At 41.4% G+C, this 18,841-nt stretch overlaps 1 protein-coding gene across 1 annotated transcript; it reads right to left on the bottom strand.

The window, feature by feature from the left end:
• Positions 1-3,168: 3,168 nt before the first annotated feature.
• Positions 3,169-16,486, bottom strand: LOC308081507 (tapasin-related protein-like). Its single transcript, XM_080457882.1, has 9 exons — positions 16,235-16,486; positions 14,952-15,158; positions 14,367-14,648; positions 12,904-13,104; positions 11,654-11,821; positions 9,772-9,875; positions 7,770-7,998; positions 3,865-3,926; positions 3,169-3,818 (listed from the first exon to the last, which is right to left on the bottom strand). Exons 1-9 carry the CDS (start codon positions 16,278-16,280, stop codon positions 3,813-3,815), a joined length of 1,305 nt encoding a protein of 434 aa, XP_080314008.1. The 5' UTR covers positions 16,281-16,486; the 3' UTR covers positions 3,169-3,812.
• Between the last annotated feature and the right edge of the window lie 2,355 nt (positions 16,487-18,841).

Below are 18,841 nucleotides of genomic sequence, written 5' to 3'. Positions count from 1 at the left end.
CGCCCTCTCCTCCCGTCTCTTCACACAGTCTTCCATCCGAACCATCTTGCACTTGTAACATGCCGGGTACCGTTAGTGTTTAGATGCCTCTGCTCTTTTTGCCCCATCCCCCCCACTCGCCTAACCTCCTCCCCTTCCCCTCCTCATCACTCTCTCACTTTCTCCACTGCTATGACGTGGAGTCTCATATTCACTCTCCCCTGTCTCTGCATCCCATGCATTATTGAAGGGTGCAGCTGGGAGCGAGGGAGAGTGAGAGAAGGAGAGAGAGAGAGAAAGGAGGAAGAAAGTGAAAGGGTCAAAACCTGCTGCTGGGATGGGGTTGTTTGTGGGCGCTACAGGGGCATTGAGCAGGGGAGAGAGGGAACATGAGTTTGGGGCAAAGACAAAAAAAGAGAGGTAAGTGAGCATGGGAGACAAGACTGAACGAGAGATAACCAACCTTTTAATCCCCAGAAACGCCAAAGCCGGTTCATTTGACCTTTTCGACAGTGTCCTACATTTGTAAATTGATACTGACATGATCTAACCGACATTGCCCCCCTCCTGCCCCCCACTGCTACCATCATTACTACTTAACTAATACAAGGTCATGGTTAGATTAAGATTATGATCTTTTTGTTGTACGTGTGTGCGTGTGTGTGTGTGTGTATTTGTGATTCATAGCATTGTAGCCAATAGCTTTTTCTATCCCCTAGGTTTAGCTGATAGGCCTTTACTGGTTAATTCTTTCTTTTCCTTTCCTGCCTAAACTGTCTCTCTCACTCAGTCTCTTGTTTCTGAAGAGCAGAGTACAGACACATTGGTAAAGAAGAGATTTAAACAGGGGGGAGAGACTGTGTGAGAGATAAGGAAAGGCAAGGGCAATTGAGGGAAAGGTACAGAAATAAGTTGTGACACCTTTCCCCCATTAGAGAAGTTGAAACCCCTTTTTGGACTGGGACACAGTAATAAAATTAAGTTACTCTTAATGCATTATTATGCATAATTTGTTTCCAGGATTTCAGCCCCATAGGCAGGTAGATAAGATTTACAGTAGTGGCATAGTTGTGCCACAGTGAAGCAAGCCACTGACAGACAATCTCTCTTATGTATATGTGAATTGACCTCTCTGACACAGAGGATGGTCCCTCTCAACTCTGACTTGGACAGAGACAGCCATATAGACAGATGAATGTGTAAATTCACATTTTAAAACAGGTAGATAGTTGTTCAGAACTATGTGCTCACACACTGTTCATTTGTTTGTTGTTGTGTAAGTTGATTATTAAGGCCTGGTCTCAGAAAACAAAACAAAAACATGCGCTGACTCTTTATTTTAGTCGTATGACACAGCTGTTCGACAAAGTCTAAATTATCCTTTAAGTAACCCCCCTGCCTACCCCCCTCTCCCTGTCAACTCAACGACAGACTCACTCGCTGTCACCTACAGTGCAGTAAAGGCCAAAAAGAAGGTTTGTTTCTAACTTGCATGGCAAACGGTGTCCATAGTTTTGCCTTTTTGTGTGACCTGTATATCTGCCACTTCTGAAAACTAACTGCCGATTGTACATTGTTCGTTTCCTTTTGTCAGTGGTTTAAAAGGACCTGTGTATATTGCATCTCTGATCTGGTAATGATTGCATAGCAATGCAATGATGCTCAAGAGTTTGCCAAAATTGTTAAAATTCACTTGCTTTTGAGAGAAAAAGAATACAACTCAGTGAACATTAATTGCTCCAATAATATATTGTCAGCAAATATAGTACTGTATGAGTAGAACCATAGTACACCTTCGTCAGACTATGCTCCTGAAAAATGTGTTTATAGGTTGTTAAATGTTTTTTCTTTTTCTTTTTGAGGGGGGAGCGTTAGATCTTACTGAAGAGATCATTTTCCTCTCTTAAGACTTAAAGAATTTTAAGGTGACAAAATTGTAAAAATGGAAAACCCTACATGTAAATTGCATTTATGAAGAAAGAAAGAGGTCAATAAGAGTGATCTAATGATATTGTACAGTAATATTATTAGGTAATTAAATTGAAACATGATTATGCAGTGAGAGATGCAAATGGAATTGTGAGAATTCTTAAAAATGCATGCTTACCAATTTTTGCTGATGCCAATAAAGAAATCATCAACAGAACTCTGCTGTGACTTTTTCATACCAGTGATTCTCAACTGTTATGCTCCGAGAGTTGATTTTACATTAGCAATGAACTCGATCTGACTGGACTAAACCCCAGTATAGCAGGCTTGTCTGAGTTAGATATACCATGGCCATAAGCCTCCATAGCCATTTAGCCTGACATGATACTGACCATGATATTGGACATGATACTAACCTCATACTGACCATGACACTGACCATGATATTGGACATGATACTAACCTCATACTGACCATGACACTGACCATGATATTGGACATGATACTGACCATGATACTGACATGATACTGACCACCATGATACTGACATGATACAAATATATTGGGAAATAAATACAATTTGGAAATAAATAAAATGTCTACATGTATTTCTTTATTTTTAAATATGGCAGCTCTGGCCCTCCATATCATTCATGTGAATGGTGACACATTAAATACAGTACAATACATAAAAGACATGTACATTAAGTAACTGAATTACCAATCATTAACAAGAGATTATAGGGAACACATACTGTACATATAAAACATACAGTCAGTACCAATAACTTACAATGACACACATGACTTTACACTTCACTATGCTGTCGGGCAGAAACCAGCTGTCCAAAATATTAACTTTTCAGGAAATGAAAAAAAAAAATGTTACAATACTGCCTCATCAAAGTCGGTATGGTGACTCTATACATTGTCAGATACTTGAATGTGTCCTGTGTTATCATCACTTTACCCAAATACAGCTCAAGTGGAGTTACAGTAGGAGGTTTTTAGCCATTAATGTTAGGTGGTTTGACCGACAGTTTGAGGATCCAATGGAGTTAGGTTTAGTCAGAACTGCTTTTTTAATACTTTTCATTGGTTCAATATTTGTAAAACCCACACACACAGGGTGTTCAATAGCACTGATTTATATATTAAAAAAATAAGTTGAACATTTTAGTTAGCTGATTTATGGCGACAGCGACGATATCCTTCATTTGAAAAACACCAGAACTTCTTACAGACTGATTAAAAAAAAAAAAAAAAATACACACAAATCATGGGACTTTTAACCACTTTCAACCTGGGCCTCCTTTTTGGGCATGTCATAGGCAAAAAAAATCCCAAATGTTCCTACAATTTTCATAAATAGTAAAAATAGTAGAATCTATAAGTTGTGAGCTTGTAGATCGGCTATTATCATCACTATTCGACATACGATAAAGTACACAGTAGCCTGGCATGACCAGGCTAAAAAACAAATGATTTCGCTCTGAAAGATTCATCTGGTTTCCAGGCTAGGTAATATAGGGTTTATGTGGTTAACCCATTAAAACCGGGAAAGCATCCGAGTCATTTAAAAACATAATTGCAAACTTGTACAATCTTGAAAGTGTGAGAATTACTGATTTAGAAGGCATTTGTGGAATCGGCCTCAGGTCTTAGTTATATATGCAGTAAAAAGTTAATTACGCAAGTTGACATAAAGATGAGTCAGTGAATGTGAAATCCAACTCTGCAGGGACCCAGAGTACAGCAGTTTTTACCCAAGCAGTCTGATCTGAGATTCATTTAGATCTGGGACAGCAGGTGAACACAAGCAATAAACAAGTAGCATAGCGCTGCTGTCGGTCACAAACTGTATCTTTCTTTTTCTAAAATCAACTCCTTCCTGCTGATTAATCTCATACCTAGCCATGGTTCACATGACAGTCATGTTTCCGGGCTATCTCATACCATAACCTGGTAGAAGAAAATCACAGTGATGACCAGGAAGACCATGAACATCCAAAAGGAACCTGTAAAACACATAAAACACATGGGAACAGTTGGCATTGATATAATAGTACTGTAACTGTCCCAGAAGGAGAGACAGTGGTTTCAGTTATAATTATAAATATGGTTTGTTGAAGTAAAATTCATGCACACACTGGGTTAAAAAGATTCATTTCAGTATGAATAATTAGTACTAAAAGTTACAATAAATATATTAAAAAGGACTATTACAAGGGTTACAGTAAAAATGCTGTGCCCATTGCTTAGAGGGTTTGTGGTAATTGGGCAGAGAGTCACATCAGAGTGAAGCTGTCATCAGTCAGCACCAAGCTGAGCTGATCCAGAGAGGTCACATTTAAGAAACTCCAGAGAGAGAGAGAATAATATTGCCAAAGTTCTGCACATGGTTCAAGAGGTGCACACGGTAAATGCTTATTGTATTTGTGCCTTTCATTGATTTACGTGTCTATTTGTTGTGTATTATTGTAATGTACAAGTTAAACTTTGTTTGAGAGACTTCAGTGAAACATGGCAATAATTGGATGCACCTGTGTGGACTTAATAATCAACAGGACTGCTTCACAATGACTGGACTCAATAACTGAACAAATGTATGTTTATTTCTTTTATATAGTTTTCACAGTATCTTGTATGGTGTCTGTTTGGAGGAGTTTGGAGAATTTTGATGGAATAAATACCAGAAAAGACAGCTGTATGATGCGTGGAGATTTGTTGAACCTGGGGCAGCTACAAGTACAGATTTTCAAAGAGGGGGCTGCAGCCTCTAGTCTAGTGGGTCTACCAGGGGATGCAAATGTAAAGGTAAGGGTAATACAAAGTTATATCAACTTTCTTTTCATTTTAATTCAAATTCAATTCATAACATGTCATCATTATTGCCAAAATGTTAACAATTTCAAATAAATGTCCACATTTCCACAAGCGAATGTGACACATTGTGAATTCAGGTTTTTCTTTTTTTTTTCTTTTTAAATGCAATTTCGCAACAGGGGTTGAATACTGACTTGGTGGTAAAGTGTAGCTCAACAACAAGCCACATTTTGTGAGTTTGCTCTCATGTTAATGCTATTGAAGGGTACAGCTGAACGTGGTACACTGTGGTGTAAGTAAGCCACACACAATAGGTGTGCCATTGAGCAAGCATTGACAATACTATTGATTAATGTTAATGCTTACTCAGTATAAGCTCACTGCTTAGTTCTTCACCCTTGTATACTTGTTAACCACTAGAGCAGTGTTTCCCAAACAATAGGTCGCTGACATGTTTTTGTGGGTCTTTTTTTTTTAACTCTTCCAGTGTCATGCTTATTTATGGAATTTTGGTTCTGAGTGCCACATAGCTCCGACGGAACCTCTGCCTCCGCTGTATAGCTCCGAGATGAGGTTCCTCGTTGTTTCCTGCCGTTTGCGGTCGACATTGTCGCACATTTTCCACTTTACATGTTTCTTACCCCTTTCTGCACATCGTATCCAAAAAGTAAAGCATTTGCGCCACTCTCTCAGATGTTTTAAGTTCTAGCGGAACATAACAGCTTCCAACGAGTTGAAGAAAGTATTTAATTTGCCTCGGTTTTCATCCGGTTCCATAATATTTTGCATTAGAAGATGCAATTCAACATTTGACCAGTAGGGTAATCAGTAATGTTATCTCTACGGGCGCAACTCTTGCGCAATGTCTTAAAAACATGTAACCGGATGAAAACCGAGGCAAATTAAATACTTTCTTCAACTCGTTGGAAGCTGTTATGTTCCGCTAGAACTTAAAACATCTGAGAGAGTGGCGCAAATGCTTTACTTTTTGGATACGATGTGCAGAAAGGGGTAAGAAACATGTAAAGTGGAAAATGTGCGACAATGTCGACCGCAAACGGCAGGAAACAACGAGGAACCTCATCTCGGAGCTACATAGCGGAGGGAGAGGTTCCATAGGGGCTAAGTGCCACAACCAAAATTAATTGTAAAAAAAAAAGTGCTTAGGAGCCGAGATACAGCCTTTTTCAGTAAAAAGTTAAACAAGAAGTGAATGGAGCAGCAAATCTTCAAATCATCATATCTTGGGTTCTGAACATGTTTAAAAAAAATAAAAAATAAAAAAAAAGATTTTATTTTTTATTTTTTTTAATGACGTCTTTTCATGACGTCTTGGTGCTCAGGGCGTGAGGCCTCGTGACGTCTTAGACGTCATATGGCACTTTAAAGAAAAGAAACAAAGAAAACTTTCCAATTGTCTTGTGTGTTTGTTTTAAAATCTTCCCATAAAAAAATCTGGATTTTTTTGCAGAAGCAGCTTGTAGATCGACTATTTTCGCTATTCTTGAAAAAGGGCATAAAAAAAAAATAATAAAAAAAAAGATTTTTTTTTTCTTTTTTTTAATGACGTCTTTTCATGACGTCTTGGTGCTCAGGGCGTGAGGCCTCGTGACGTCTTAGACGTCATATGGCACTTTAAAGAAAAGAAACAAAGAAAACTTTCCAATTGTCTTGTGTGTTTGTTTTAAAATCTTCCCATAAAAAATCTGGATTTTTTTGCAGAAGCAGCTTGTAGATCGACTATTTTCGCTATTCTTGAAAAAGGGCATAAGGGCGCGCCCCCACCAAGAGTTGGCTGGCCGCTGATTGCAGAATCTGCCAATGCATTGTCAATGCAAATGCGTGGATTCTTGGAAAAAATCCGCAAGACCAGAAATCCACGCATTTGCATTGACAATGCATTGGCAGATTCTGCAATCAGCGGCCAGCCAACTCTTGGTGGGGGCGCGCCCTAAGGGCACGCTCCCACCGCACTTTTATTTTACCTCTGAGGCGGAATCTGCCAATGCTTTGTCAATGCAAATGCGTGGATTCATGGTCTTGCAGATTTTTTTCCAAGAATCCACGCATTTGCATTGACAAAGCATTGGCAGATTCCGCCCCAGAGGTAAAATAAAAGTGCGGTGGCCACCAAAACATGGTCGGCTAGCGTTAAACGCAGGTTGTGCGCGGCCACAGCTTTTTGCAGCCAGCGGATTCTAAAAAACGGGAGTGACGCGCCTGTCACTCACTTTCAGGACCCTCCCCGTAGCCCGCACCGCCTTCTGCCTTGAGCACCATGTTGCTTCCTGAGTCTTGGGACGGTCCGCCTTCGACTCACCCGATTGGACAGAGGGGGAAAATCAGCTCCTGCCTCCAGCAGTTTTATGCTTCAAATGGACAAGTCGTGTAGAGCGGATAAACGCACGGTCTGCGTGACAGGCGGAAAGATCCGCTCTTGCGTGAATCCACGCATTTACATTGACAAAGCATTGGCAGATTCTGCCCCAGAGGTAAAATAAAAGTGCGGTGGGAGCGCGCCCTTAGTGATTAATTCATGATGTATTTTTGTAAGTTTGGATCCCAGGGGATCTTTTGTGTCTTGAGCTGAAAATGCTTGGGAACCCCTACTCAAGAGCAGTCGTTCTCAAACTTTTTCATGTCAAGGACCACCAAGTTAATACATATTAATCCACCGACCCCCATTTGAAAAGATATACCTGGGACACGCCATAAGAGAAGATTTTTTAAATCTATAGCAGTGATTCTCAACCATTTTAATTTAACGGACCCCCCCCCCCCCCATTTGATATCCATTAGAGGCCATGGACTCACATTTGATGGCATTTTATATCCCCGGGAGCCCAATCTACACTGTAAAACCAGTGTTAATTTAACTCTGTTAATTTAACTCTGAGAGTTGTACACTCTCGAGTTACAGACCCATAAGAGTCCATTTGGTTCCTAACTATCAATCATGTAGCGGGGGACCCCTTGGAACCCCCACTTTGGGAACCCCTGCTCTAGAGGGCAGGGAAGGTGATTTGAAAACAAACCTGGCTCTGGTTTTTCTACTGTCAGACTGATGGACACGGTGGTTTCCAGGGCGGGGTGGGACACCCTGCAGATGACAGTGGTCCCAGGGGGGAAGCTGGAAGGAGGCAGGGTGAGATGGGAGGACAGAGACATGGTCCCATCGCCATGCTGCCGGTGGCTAGAGAGAGAGCCCTGATCTGCTAGGACTGAAGGCTCTGTGTCCTCCGGAGAGAGGGATAACCACTCCACCTAAAAAGGTAGAGAGGCAACAAGAAAATGCGTTTAGAATTCAGGTCATTTTGATTCAGCACAGTCAGCGCACCGTAACCAAATGAACCCTACATACTCGGTTGACTGGAGGGAGTCTATACTAGCTAGGCCATAGGCCCCCACCTTTTTCCCTCTACACCAAACTTCTTTGCCGAAAATAGCCGATCTACAAGCTCTCAAGATCTGATGATTTGCCATATGGGTTCATATGGTTAAAGGGTAGTATACGTATACTTTCAAGTGCCATTTTCAAACAAAATGTCAATGAATGTGTTATAATGTGCTGCATTTGTCCTTTGAATAAGCATTGCACATTCTTCTTTTTGACTTAGCCATAAATATACACTTTCATTACTACTTCATGTAGATCATAAAGATAGATTATAAGATTACAGCTGTACTGTGCCCAGCAGACCTGTTGAAAGAGAAAGTTATGTCATTGTTTGGAACCATTAGTCGCCCCATGGCAAGCGTTACTTCCACATCCTTCTTGTTATCTCTGAGCACACTGAAACAAATTCCAAATCTACTGTAAGTTGGTTTTGCCAATAAATAATTGGATATAGATATTATATGAATATTGTGTTTTTAAAATGGGAGTTTATTGGCGTATTGTAACTTTCTCTCTCATAGCTCTGGTGCCCAGGTGATATTCCAGTGATCCTCGAATGACAGGTGAAAATAGCAGATCTACAAGCTCACAGCTTGTAGATTGGATATTTTCACCACAAATGGATAAATGGTGAAGATAACACTTCTGTAGCAGCATGTCAGACAAACAGGAATGGAGGGAAGACTACTGTATGCATAGTGGTTCTATTATATAGCTTGTGATATGGATACAGCAGACTGAAGAATGAACAGTGAAGTGTCAAAACCTGAGCTTCTATTCATGTTAATTGTTTACATATCAGTGTTGATGTGATATACAGTAGACATATGTACATGATTATAGTATGTTATTTATGCTGGTATACAGACAGCACAAGCATAGTGAATAATGAAGCAATTAAAGTAAGTGATATTTTTAGGTTAAAACACTATATTCTGATAGTAATCATTGCTATAGAGTGTTCCGTCACAGTAACAGAGTCTCCCCATCTCTCCAGCTCTTTAATAAACAGAAAATATTTTTTTAGGTAGGTGGCAGAGTTTCTGCCAATCAGGAGCAAGTACACATTTATCAGCTTCATTTCTTAAGTGTTCCAGTTCCAGTTTTGTCTGCTCATTTCTTTGTGTCATCACTTCTAATTTCACTTGTTTAATCTGTATCTGTATCTGTCTGAGTTCTCTATCCTGACTGGATAAAATTGTTATTCCGACCTGAAAATGCATTTTCTGTTTAATAAAGAGAGAGTGCTGGAGAGTCATGTTACTGAACAAACACTCGATAGCAATGAGTACTATCAGAATATAGAGCTTTTGAACACTTATTTTAACCAAAGAAAATCACTTTTCTTTGGTTCTAAAAAAACTTTTCTAAGAAAATCACCCTTTGAGATGCAACGTTAACGGAACTTTAACGAGAAACTAAAGGCTCACTAGGGTTCATTGTGTTGGATTACTGTACGTATCTCAAGCAAGTTTCAAGTCTCTGCAAGTTGATTTTCATATCACACTGAAATGAACAGAATATAACAAGGAATATTTTCACCAGGTCTTGTGCAGCGGTAAATAGCATGGCAATGGTAAATAGCATAGCACTGAAAAATGATTCTACAACATGAAAAACCAAGGCAGCTTCAGACAGACCTGAGCATCCAGTGGGTAATAATTCTTGCAGTGACAGCTCAGTTTCTGGGGCAATTCAGCCTGAAATACCAGCTTCTCCTCTGAGAGTGAAACATGGGGTGGCTCTGAAAGGAAAAGCAAACAAGCCAGGGGAGGGAACAGAAAGAGAGAGGAGTGTTATTATGGATTAACGAATTTCCATGTTTTCATTTAATATTAAAGTACACAATTAGGCATCACTTGCTTAGATTGACCAGTTTTGGAACTAGAGCTTATAGAAGTGTGTGTTTCTGTAAACTGATAAATCGGCTGTACTTTGGATTGTATTTTGATCTGAAAAAGTTGTAAGACTATGTAAAATTTAAACTTGATTTCTCAGACCTTACATTTTCAGTAAAACATACTTCTATAAATTGTAGTTTCAAAATGGTTTGGTCTTGCCTGGATCCAAACCATCCACTGAGAAGATTGTTTCTCTCTTCAGTCTGATATCAGGTTAGGTTTTGTCAATCTAAGCAGGTCATATTTCATATATACAGTAGCATGCCACTTGGACACAGGCCGGGGTCTGATCAGCCTCGGTCGAGTCGCCTCGAGGAGGGTGTCTGTTGCAAGACCCTGAAACACCCAGTGACTCCAGGTACTGTCCAAGTTTGTGCATCAGTTGATGTTTTATGAACAGAAAACTCTGTGAGCGGGTGTACCAGTGACAACCAGGAACAGACTGGGTGACGACCACGAAGAGTGTGGTGACATCTGGAGAGACAGAGGACTGCCGGAGAGACGGCGACCCGGGGTGGAGAGGGTTGGCAGCCCAATCCACTTCTTCCGTGAGGAAGAACCAAAAGCTACAGGCTGCGGTGAAAACTGCAGGGTTTAATCCATCAAGGAAGAGTGAGATGTTTGTGCCCAGTAGCAGCGACGACGACGCAACGCACAGAAAATCCCCTACTTCTGGTCAGACGAAGGAGGAGCCAGGCCCGGAGGCAACCCACAGTGCCTAGAGCCTCCTAGTGTCGCCAACACCAGCTGCAACATCTCAACTAACCTGGCCTGGCATCGGCCGGACTGATGGCCTGGATTCACATGCCATTCACAAATGCCATGTGTGAGTGGATCCGCGTTGTCGGTCTGGCTAGTGCCAGGCTAACCCTAACCCCTAATTTGTCTCTAACTACCCCCAAGAGACAGTGGAGGCAGTAGCATGCCACTCGGACACAGGCCGGGGTCTGATCAGCCTCGGTCGGGTTGCCTGGAGGAGGGTGTGTGTTGCAAGACCCGAAACACCCAGTGACTCCAGGTAGCAACACTGATGAAGTGTCCAAGTTTGTGCATCAGTTGATGTTTTATTAACATATCTTTTGAAAAGGATGTGAAAAATCTCTGGAAATAAAAAGTTCAGGAAAAAATGACCTATAAAACGGTTGCAGGACCCAAAGTGGGTCATGACTGTTTGTGAAACACTGCTGTAGGCAGCAAGGATTTAGGTCATGCTATATTTTGTCAGCATTTCACTGAGTTGTATATAACACTACACAAAAGTGTCCCCCTGATGACATCACCGGGAAGGAAATGTATCAATTAACCACATGAACCCTAGCGTCCCTATTATGAGGCAAACATTCTGCAAAAATAGCAGATCTGCCAAGCTCACAAAGTGTCGCAGGGCGTAGATCTGCTATTTTCGGCAAAGAGGTTTGGTGTAGAGGGAAATGGGGTAGTCCTAGTATAGAGCCCTGGGGGACCCCGGTCAACAATGTTTATAGGTATTAAGTGGTTAACTCTCATCGACTGAATGCATGACAGTTTATACTATAGCCATGCAGGTATGCACAAGTCGAGGGTGTTGAGGGTTTTTCAGAGAATACACATACATAGAGAACATGTTTAGAGAAAGACTCACGTATAACCTGCAGTTGTACGACCTGCTGGGCATGGAACAAGCCCACGGTGACTGTACAGATGTAGGCGCCCTCATCTAGCACCCTCAGCTTCGTCAGAGTCACAGACGCATTACCGGTCTTTACCAGCAGGTGGGCATCCACACTGGCACCCTTTCTCTCCACTTGCACTGATCAAAGACATGGAAATAGGTCATCACATTTGACAAGGACCCAGGCACTTATGTGCAACCCCCCCCCGCCCCCCCCCCCCCCCCCACACACACACACACACTTTTGTATTGCTATACTTGTGAGGACATCAACATTTAAGGACAGTTATTTTATGCTTGACATTTAAAGTTCAATGCATGAAAGGGTGCAGTCACACCAAACTTTGATTCTGCCTCTGCGACAGATTCTGCCAATGCTTTTCAATGGGAATGGATCGGGAACCGCTCCGTTCCCATTGAAAAGCATTGGCAGAATCCGCCTCATAGGCAGAATCAAAGTTCGGTGTGTGACTGCACCCTAACACCGAAAATAGCCGATGCTATTTTCAGTGTACGACACCGGCATGCAACAACAGTAAGTATAAATCAGGCATAACTCGAACCCTAACTAGGGGATGCTCATAGGTAACTCCACCTGAGTGAGTTCCTCTGACCACAGAGGAACGCAACCACAACACAGTGGAATTCTCTACCAACAGCCCTGAACGTTTTTACTTCCCCATTGAAGTTTAAGGCTGACCTAAAAGCATGGCTCCACGAACTTTCAAATTGGACTTGGCTAAATTCGTTCCCCCGGCTGGCCTTTCGCCAGGGTTGTTAACAGCTCACTCCCTGTGAGTGACATCCTCTCTGGCACCATATACCAGGCCTCCCATTCCCTTTTATGTCACACTATCAAGAATGTAATCTGTATATCTAGATTTTTTATTTTTTATTTGTTGTTTCTGTCCAGTTGTTTGAGTGTTGAATGTTTAATGGACCCCAATGGAAACAAGCCTCTGGCTTTTTATGCCATCCATTTGGCGTGTTTTTAACTCATTGTACTGCCTCTACCTTTAAATTATTCAATCAAACCTAACCTAAATGCCTATATTGAGAACCGTCAGGTACAACAGGTACTCTGACAACGGGTACAGCAGGTATTGTACAACTGGGTGGGGAATGAATTCCCAACTTGTATCGTTACCGACTTGTGTTGTTCCTTAAGGTCTAGTAACACACACACACACACACACACACACACACACACACACGCTTACTCTGTGTTCTATTCTCTGTATCTGGGATCCCTGTCGTCATCTCCAACACTCTCCTCCCACTTCCTCTGTGCTGAACCCGCCACTCCACAGCCACATCCTGCACTGGGGACCCTTTCTGCTGCCTAAAGCCACAGTTGAGGAGGACATCGCCCCCTAGAGGGCCGGAAACAGACTTAGTACCGGAAAACACCAGGAATACCACTGAAAGAAAGAGAGAAAAGAAAGAACGATCAATTAAAACAGAGGGGGGGGGCATAAAAAGAGTAATGAAGCACATATGTGAGGATCCTGTGTGATAAATCAATACAGTTGCTCAAAATCTTTCTGAAAAATACAAAATAAAATAAATCTGCGCTTGCTCGCGTCCGGGCTCAAAGGCCGGTGATGTTGGTCGGTCAGTCCATCCGTTTGTCCATCTACTGACTGCCTGGATTGCCATGGAATTTACTGTGCATCTTCATTTAATCACTTAAACCCTATGTACTTGTTGTATGTCAAATAGCGAAAACAGCTGATCTACAAGCTCACCACACATTGCGCTGCGATTTTTGCTTTGCCTAATGTTTGCCTATTCTGACATTCCCAGGATAGGGACACTTAAGGTTCATGTGCTTAATGGACCCTACTGATTTTGGTGACCCCATGGTCTTAGCTCTAACACAGCTGCCCATAAGTCTTTAAAAGATATTTCACAATTACATTTAATTGCCATGAAACTTGCTGAGCATCGGTGGTGTGGACTGAAAGGAGCTTTTGAAATAAACATAACTCTCCCCTGAGTAAGTAGGTGTACTTTATTAGTTCAGTGGTAAAAAATAAAATGTGTATGGGGATGGGGAACCCGGGTGGGACATGAAAGTCGGACTTCAGCTCAGCTGTCATTCATATTTTCAACATCCGCTTCAATCTCTGCTGTGAAGGAGAAAGCCAGCGAAACGTTCTACACCAGCTTAAAGCGAGAGTTCACCCCAAAAAGATATTTTTTTTCAATCGATTAGTCACCCCATGGAGACTTGAATTAATGGATATTTTTTTAGTTTTTGTCACATTACTAAGCCAATAATTTGATGACCAGCGGACCGGTAGGCAGCGGTTTCCGGTAGGAGACAAAGAGTTTCCTTTGTGTCTGTGAACTATCCCTTTAACATACTGATTTTAGTGACCCTGTGGCGTTTCCTCTAGTACCTAAAGGCACTTATAGCTTCTTTTTAAATTATCGTACTTTATTTCATTGCACTTCAATGCGGCTGCTGTTCTTTATAATGTTTTAATCATACAACATAATACCTTCCCATAGCGCAAATAACTATCTTAAAATGTCAATTTTTAACCTGTCTAAGTGTCGGGCTCTAGGGATGCCAGTTGGATCAAACAACTTTTGGTATAGCTATCGGACCTTTTGGACAGTTGTATTGTGAAGAATGATACAAAGAGACCAGGGGTTTTAAGCACACTGATCTCACCCTCAGTCAGCAGAGAACCTGATGGGCTGAGAGGCAGGCCCAGCTTGGTCTGCATCAGTGGTGGACCCTCTGGCTGGTCCTTCTCAACCGCCAAGGTCTGCAGGACCAAGGTGGTGCTGAGCCCGCCCCCTTCAATATGCAGGGAGCTGATGAAATAGGCCGGTTCGCTGCTATCCTGGGTGCCGTCATGGGGGAAGTAACGACTGATTTCGCACATCACTTCCTGGTCGTTACAGTCTGCATGTATCAACAGGTCTCCATCAGGGATCTCAGGAGATGACACTGTCATAGAGGGAGGAAGTTCTGTAAAGCAGTGACTCACAATTTTGTACATTTCAAGGACCGCCAGTTTCGATATGGACCCCAATATACAATGTCAAATCCCCAGTGTTCATTTCGCTCTGAGAGTGTACAAACACGTGTCCATTTGTTTCAATGTGCGTGCCCGTTGTTCATAATTCTACCACTGTGTTTGTTGTTGGATGTTTTTACAGTCCAAATAAACTAAGCTAAGCTCAAAGGAGTTATATGTTTTTGTAATATATATATATATAATCTTTTTGGTTAAAAGGTTAAAGGACAAACCTTTGGCCTCAAAGAGAAGGGCATCAGGATCAGGGAGCGTGGGTGGTATGAATGGAGTCAGAGTATCAGGCGACTGCTCAGGAGTCACCTGCACGTCTCTTAAGACCAGTGTGGCCGGAGTCCGTGTGAATCCAGCTCGCATTCCATCCTGTCCTGCACCTTCCTGCACCAGAGAGCAGGACAGCATCACATCTACTCCCCCCTCACCTGAAACCAGAGGAGTCATTTCAGAGAAGCTATAGGATGGCAAAAAAAAGTAAACACTTAAGCCCTAAAATAACAAAAATAGCTGATCTACAAGCTCACAACACATCGCATCGTGCGAGCCTACCGTATCTCCTGTTTCTGTAGCATGAGGGGGTTTGATGTACAAGTACACCCCCTGGACATCATGCAAATATGTCCCAGGGACTTACCCCCCCCCCCCCCCCAATCCACCCCTTGATGCTGAGTGACAAGCAGGGAGGCATTGGGCCCCATTTTATAGTCTTACCAGCCTGACCTCCCAATCTCAGGGTGGACACTTCTAACCACAAGGCCACTGAGCTGGTTATCTGACACCACCTTGTGAACTGACAAATAGTTTACCATTAATATGCATCATTCTTTGTTGTTGTTGTAAATAAGCACCATAATCCCTTGACTCCAGGACATAGACTACAGCAGTGATTCTAAAATTTTGCTCATGTCCTCATGTCAAGGATGCCACTGTATTTGGCCGCGAACCCCTACCCCCATACACAATTTGTGTTATTAAAATGTTTCAAAAATATTTAAAACCTTTTTTCCAAGTTACAAACTGAAAACGCACAAAAAAACTGATCTACAAGCTCTTCTAGAGCTAGATCGTCTATTTTCAAAAAGCTGATGTATGGGTTAAAATAAATGGTTTAACTGATTTTTATGCTATATTAACTTATTCAGCTGGGGACCCCTTGGAACCCCGCCAAGGACCGCTGGAGATCCTCGGATCCCACTTTCAGAACTATTTGTACCTATTCCTTAAAACAATTAAATATGTATGTATTATGTATAGCCTACTATAAAGTACTACTAAGACTAGCCTATACTACTACTACTACTACTTCTACTACTAATAATAATAATAATAAAAACACAGTATGCAAGGTTTCCATATAGGATACAAACATTTATAATGCCAAATAGGGCTTACAGTACAGTAGTTCTTAATACAATGGAACAACATCAATGATGATGTTGAGTATGGTTGGAGGTCCAGCGTTATGATACTGTCAATGATAGCCTATAGCAAAGTTTCTTACCACACACGGATGTCATCAAGTACCCAAACAGGAGAACTTCAAGCATCGTGTAAGCGAAATAGCCACAAATCTAATTTAGCCTACACTTGACTGTTTTGCAAAACACTTTCACTTTTGGTTGCTAAAAATAAACCGTCTCACTGTATTGCCAACAATAGTTTTGAGTAATGTCTTTAACTCCTCTGCCTTGTACTACTACCAGTCTGATGGAATAGTTGGTAATCAAACTATAAATGTTATAGCTGTGCGTTGCAGATGTAGAGGTTCTGTCAGCCAAAGTGAAACTGCAAGTGTAGGGACACAACATCATCTGAACTGCTCATCCAATGACAGAACAGAGATGTAACAGTCACCTGTTACTAGGTGAGTGGAGTCAGATTGACATTATGAGGGTTAAAGTAAAAAAAACAAAAAACAAAACCGGCACAAACGTTAAAACAGCTACTGTTACTAACGTGTACAAGAGTCATCACTTATTGTAGTAAGTGATTATGGACAGGAGGTAGCAGTGTTTCACACATTACTCCTCAGTTTTTGCAGTAAACCCTGGTTCATGTAGGAATAGGTTTGGTGTGACAAATGCTCAGTATGTCACCTCGTGGGATTAAAGGTGAAATCATGAATTCCTTCTTCATTGAGGTGATAAAATGCAATTTAATTTAATTGTCTCTTACTGTAGGCTGCTACGTGAGATTGTAGATTGGCTGCTTTCTTATTGTGTTTTTTGTTTATTTTGTTTTTAATTTTTTGGCAAATTTTGGGGATATTTTTGAACATTTTGGCCTATATGCCCCTATGACATGAACCAAAATAGGGACGGCAGGTGTAAAGTGGTTAAGCAATAACTCACGAGTCACTACAAGCCAATTCTATTTTCACAATTTGTACGACTAAGGGCAGAACCACTTAAACCCCATCTATATCCTTCGTTGACTGGGGTCCCCCGGGGATCCACCAAATCTCTTCACTGAAGATAGCTGATCTACAAGCTTACAACGTATTGCAAATGCAACGCGTTGTGAGCCTGTAGATAGGCTATTTTCACCCAATGTTCGCCTATTATGACTTGCCCAGAATAGTGATGCTACGGTTCATATGGTTAAGTGGTTACATACATGCTTGTGTATTTGTTCCATACCTCCAGGTAGTAGAAGAAGAAGAAGAAGAGTGTTTCTGTTGACAGTCTCTGCCTCTGGGAGAACTCTATAGAGTCTGAATGGTGAGGGGGCATCTGATGATGGAAGGGCAAGGTGGGGGCAATCGGGGGAAAAAACTATAACAATCAAAATATTTACACACTTACGGAGAGTCACGCATAGATGGCTAACAAATACATGGAGATATGCAGAGGGCTGCAAAATTGTAAGACTGAATTATAATTATGTTTAGTTTAAGAAATATCATGTTTGCAAATAGGCTACCAACCACCATTGTCGTTATCAATTATTTTAATGTAAGTGATATTTTGCTTATAGCACCATCATCAGATCAATTTATGTAGGCCTACTTTTTTAATGGATGAAATTGTACCCATTATTTTCCAATGCTAGTAAAGCAAGTCTGATAAAAGTATCAAACTCACAAAATTCACCAAAACACAGGAAATTACATTGATGAACTACGCTGTTCAAAAAAATTGGGGGGAGGACCCCTAGACCACCCGCTAGCCACGCCCCCAACCAATCTCCTGGATTCTGACAGTCCAATGTTGGCAGCCCTGGCTTGAGTCCCAAGACTCAAGACCGAAAAGAGAAATTTGATGTCTCCCCGGGAGCCGGGGTCTTGACTCAGGACCCAAAAGAGAAATTTTATGTCTCCCCGGAATCATACGAGGAAGTAAAATGTATAATAAGCAAGAAAGGAAACACGGCCGCAATAAATGGATCCAGGGAGTAAGCGAGGCAAAGTATTGCCGACAAATTAAATGCACAAGTCATCCAAAAATATATACAATTTATATACAAGTCCATAAATATATAATTCAGTTAGGCTTAAACATGAGGAGTGTATAATGAATATTGGAATTATCGCCTACTAATCTACAATGCGATAGCCTATTATATGCGCACCAATATGTCTGAGTCGGTGCTCAGGAATGTGTCCCAAAAAAAAGAAAATCTCCATGAATTCAAGCTTCATGGAGTGTGTAATTGATAGAAAATAAGTATTTTTTGGGTGGACTATTCTTTTAAGTGTCTCGCTCAGGAACACTTTAACACTTTGCCGAGGCCTGGGATTGAACTTGGGATTTATGGTTTGTAAGGCAGGCTCTCTAACCATTCAGCTATGGCCACATCGTCAGTAGTGATTCTAAGGCAGTTCTACTCTGTAACAGTAAAGGGGTTTCAGGGGAAACCAGCAAAATGAGGAATGATATAATAAAAGACTGTCTTGCTAATTAAGCGTCATGTCTCTCATTTTTTACAATGTATTTGATATTACCTTTATATTATTTAATAAATAATGCATTTCATCCACTATATATTGTCCAACAACCTTTATGATAAAGGCGAAAAAAGATAGTAGACCCGTAGGAGCCAGATTGCTCAGATGCCAAGGTTCCTGTGCTGGGATTCGATCCCATGATCTTGTAGTCTGTCACGAGCT

This window comes from Gymnoscopelus braueri (genome assembly GCF_963280865.1).
Source record: "Gymnoscopelus braueri genome assembly, contig: SCAFFOLD_463, whole genome shotgun sequence".
In the NCBI taxonomy this organism is placed as follows: domain Eukaryota; kingdom Metazoa; phylum Chordata; class Actinopteri; order Myctophiformes; family Myctophidae; genus Gymnoscopelus; species Gymnoscopelus braueri.
The sequence above is the reverse complement of the archived record's forward strand: the minus strand, read 5'-3'. Positions and strand labels throughout refer to the sequence as shown.

What these genes read in the sequence shown, in the direction of transcription:
- LOC308081507 (XM_080457882.1), bottom strand. Translation starts at nt 16,280, where the DNA reads ATGCTTGAAGTTCTCCTGTTTGGGTACTTGATGACATCCGTGTGTG. An exon ending in AGGTTCTCTGCTGACTGAGG is followed by an intron (nt 13,105 to 14,366) that starts GTGAGATCAGTG and finishes TCTTTCTTTCAG; the next exon opens with TGGTATTCCTGGTGTTTTCC. An exon ending in CGTACAACTGCAGGTTATAC is followed by an intron (nt 9,876 to 11,653) that starts GTGAGTCTTTCT and finishes TTTTCCTTTCAG; the next exon opens with AGCCACCCCATGTTTCACTC.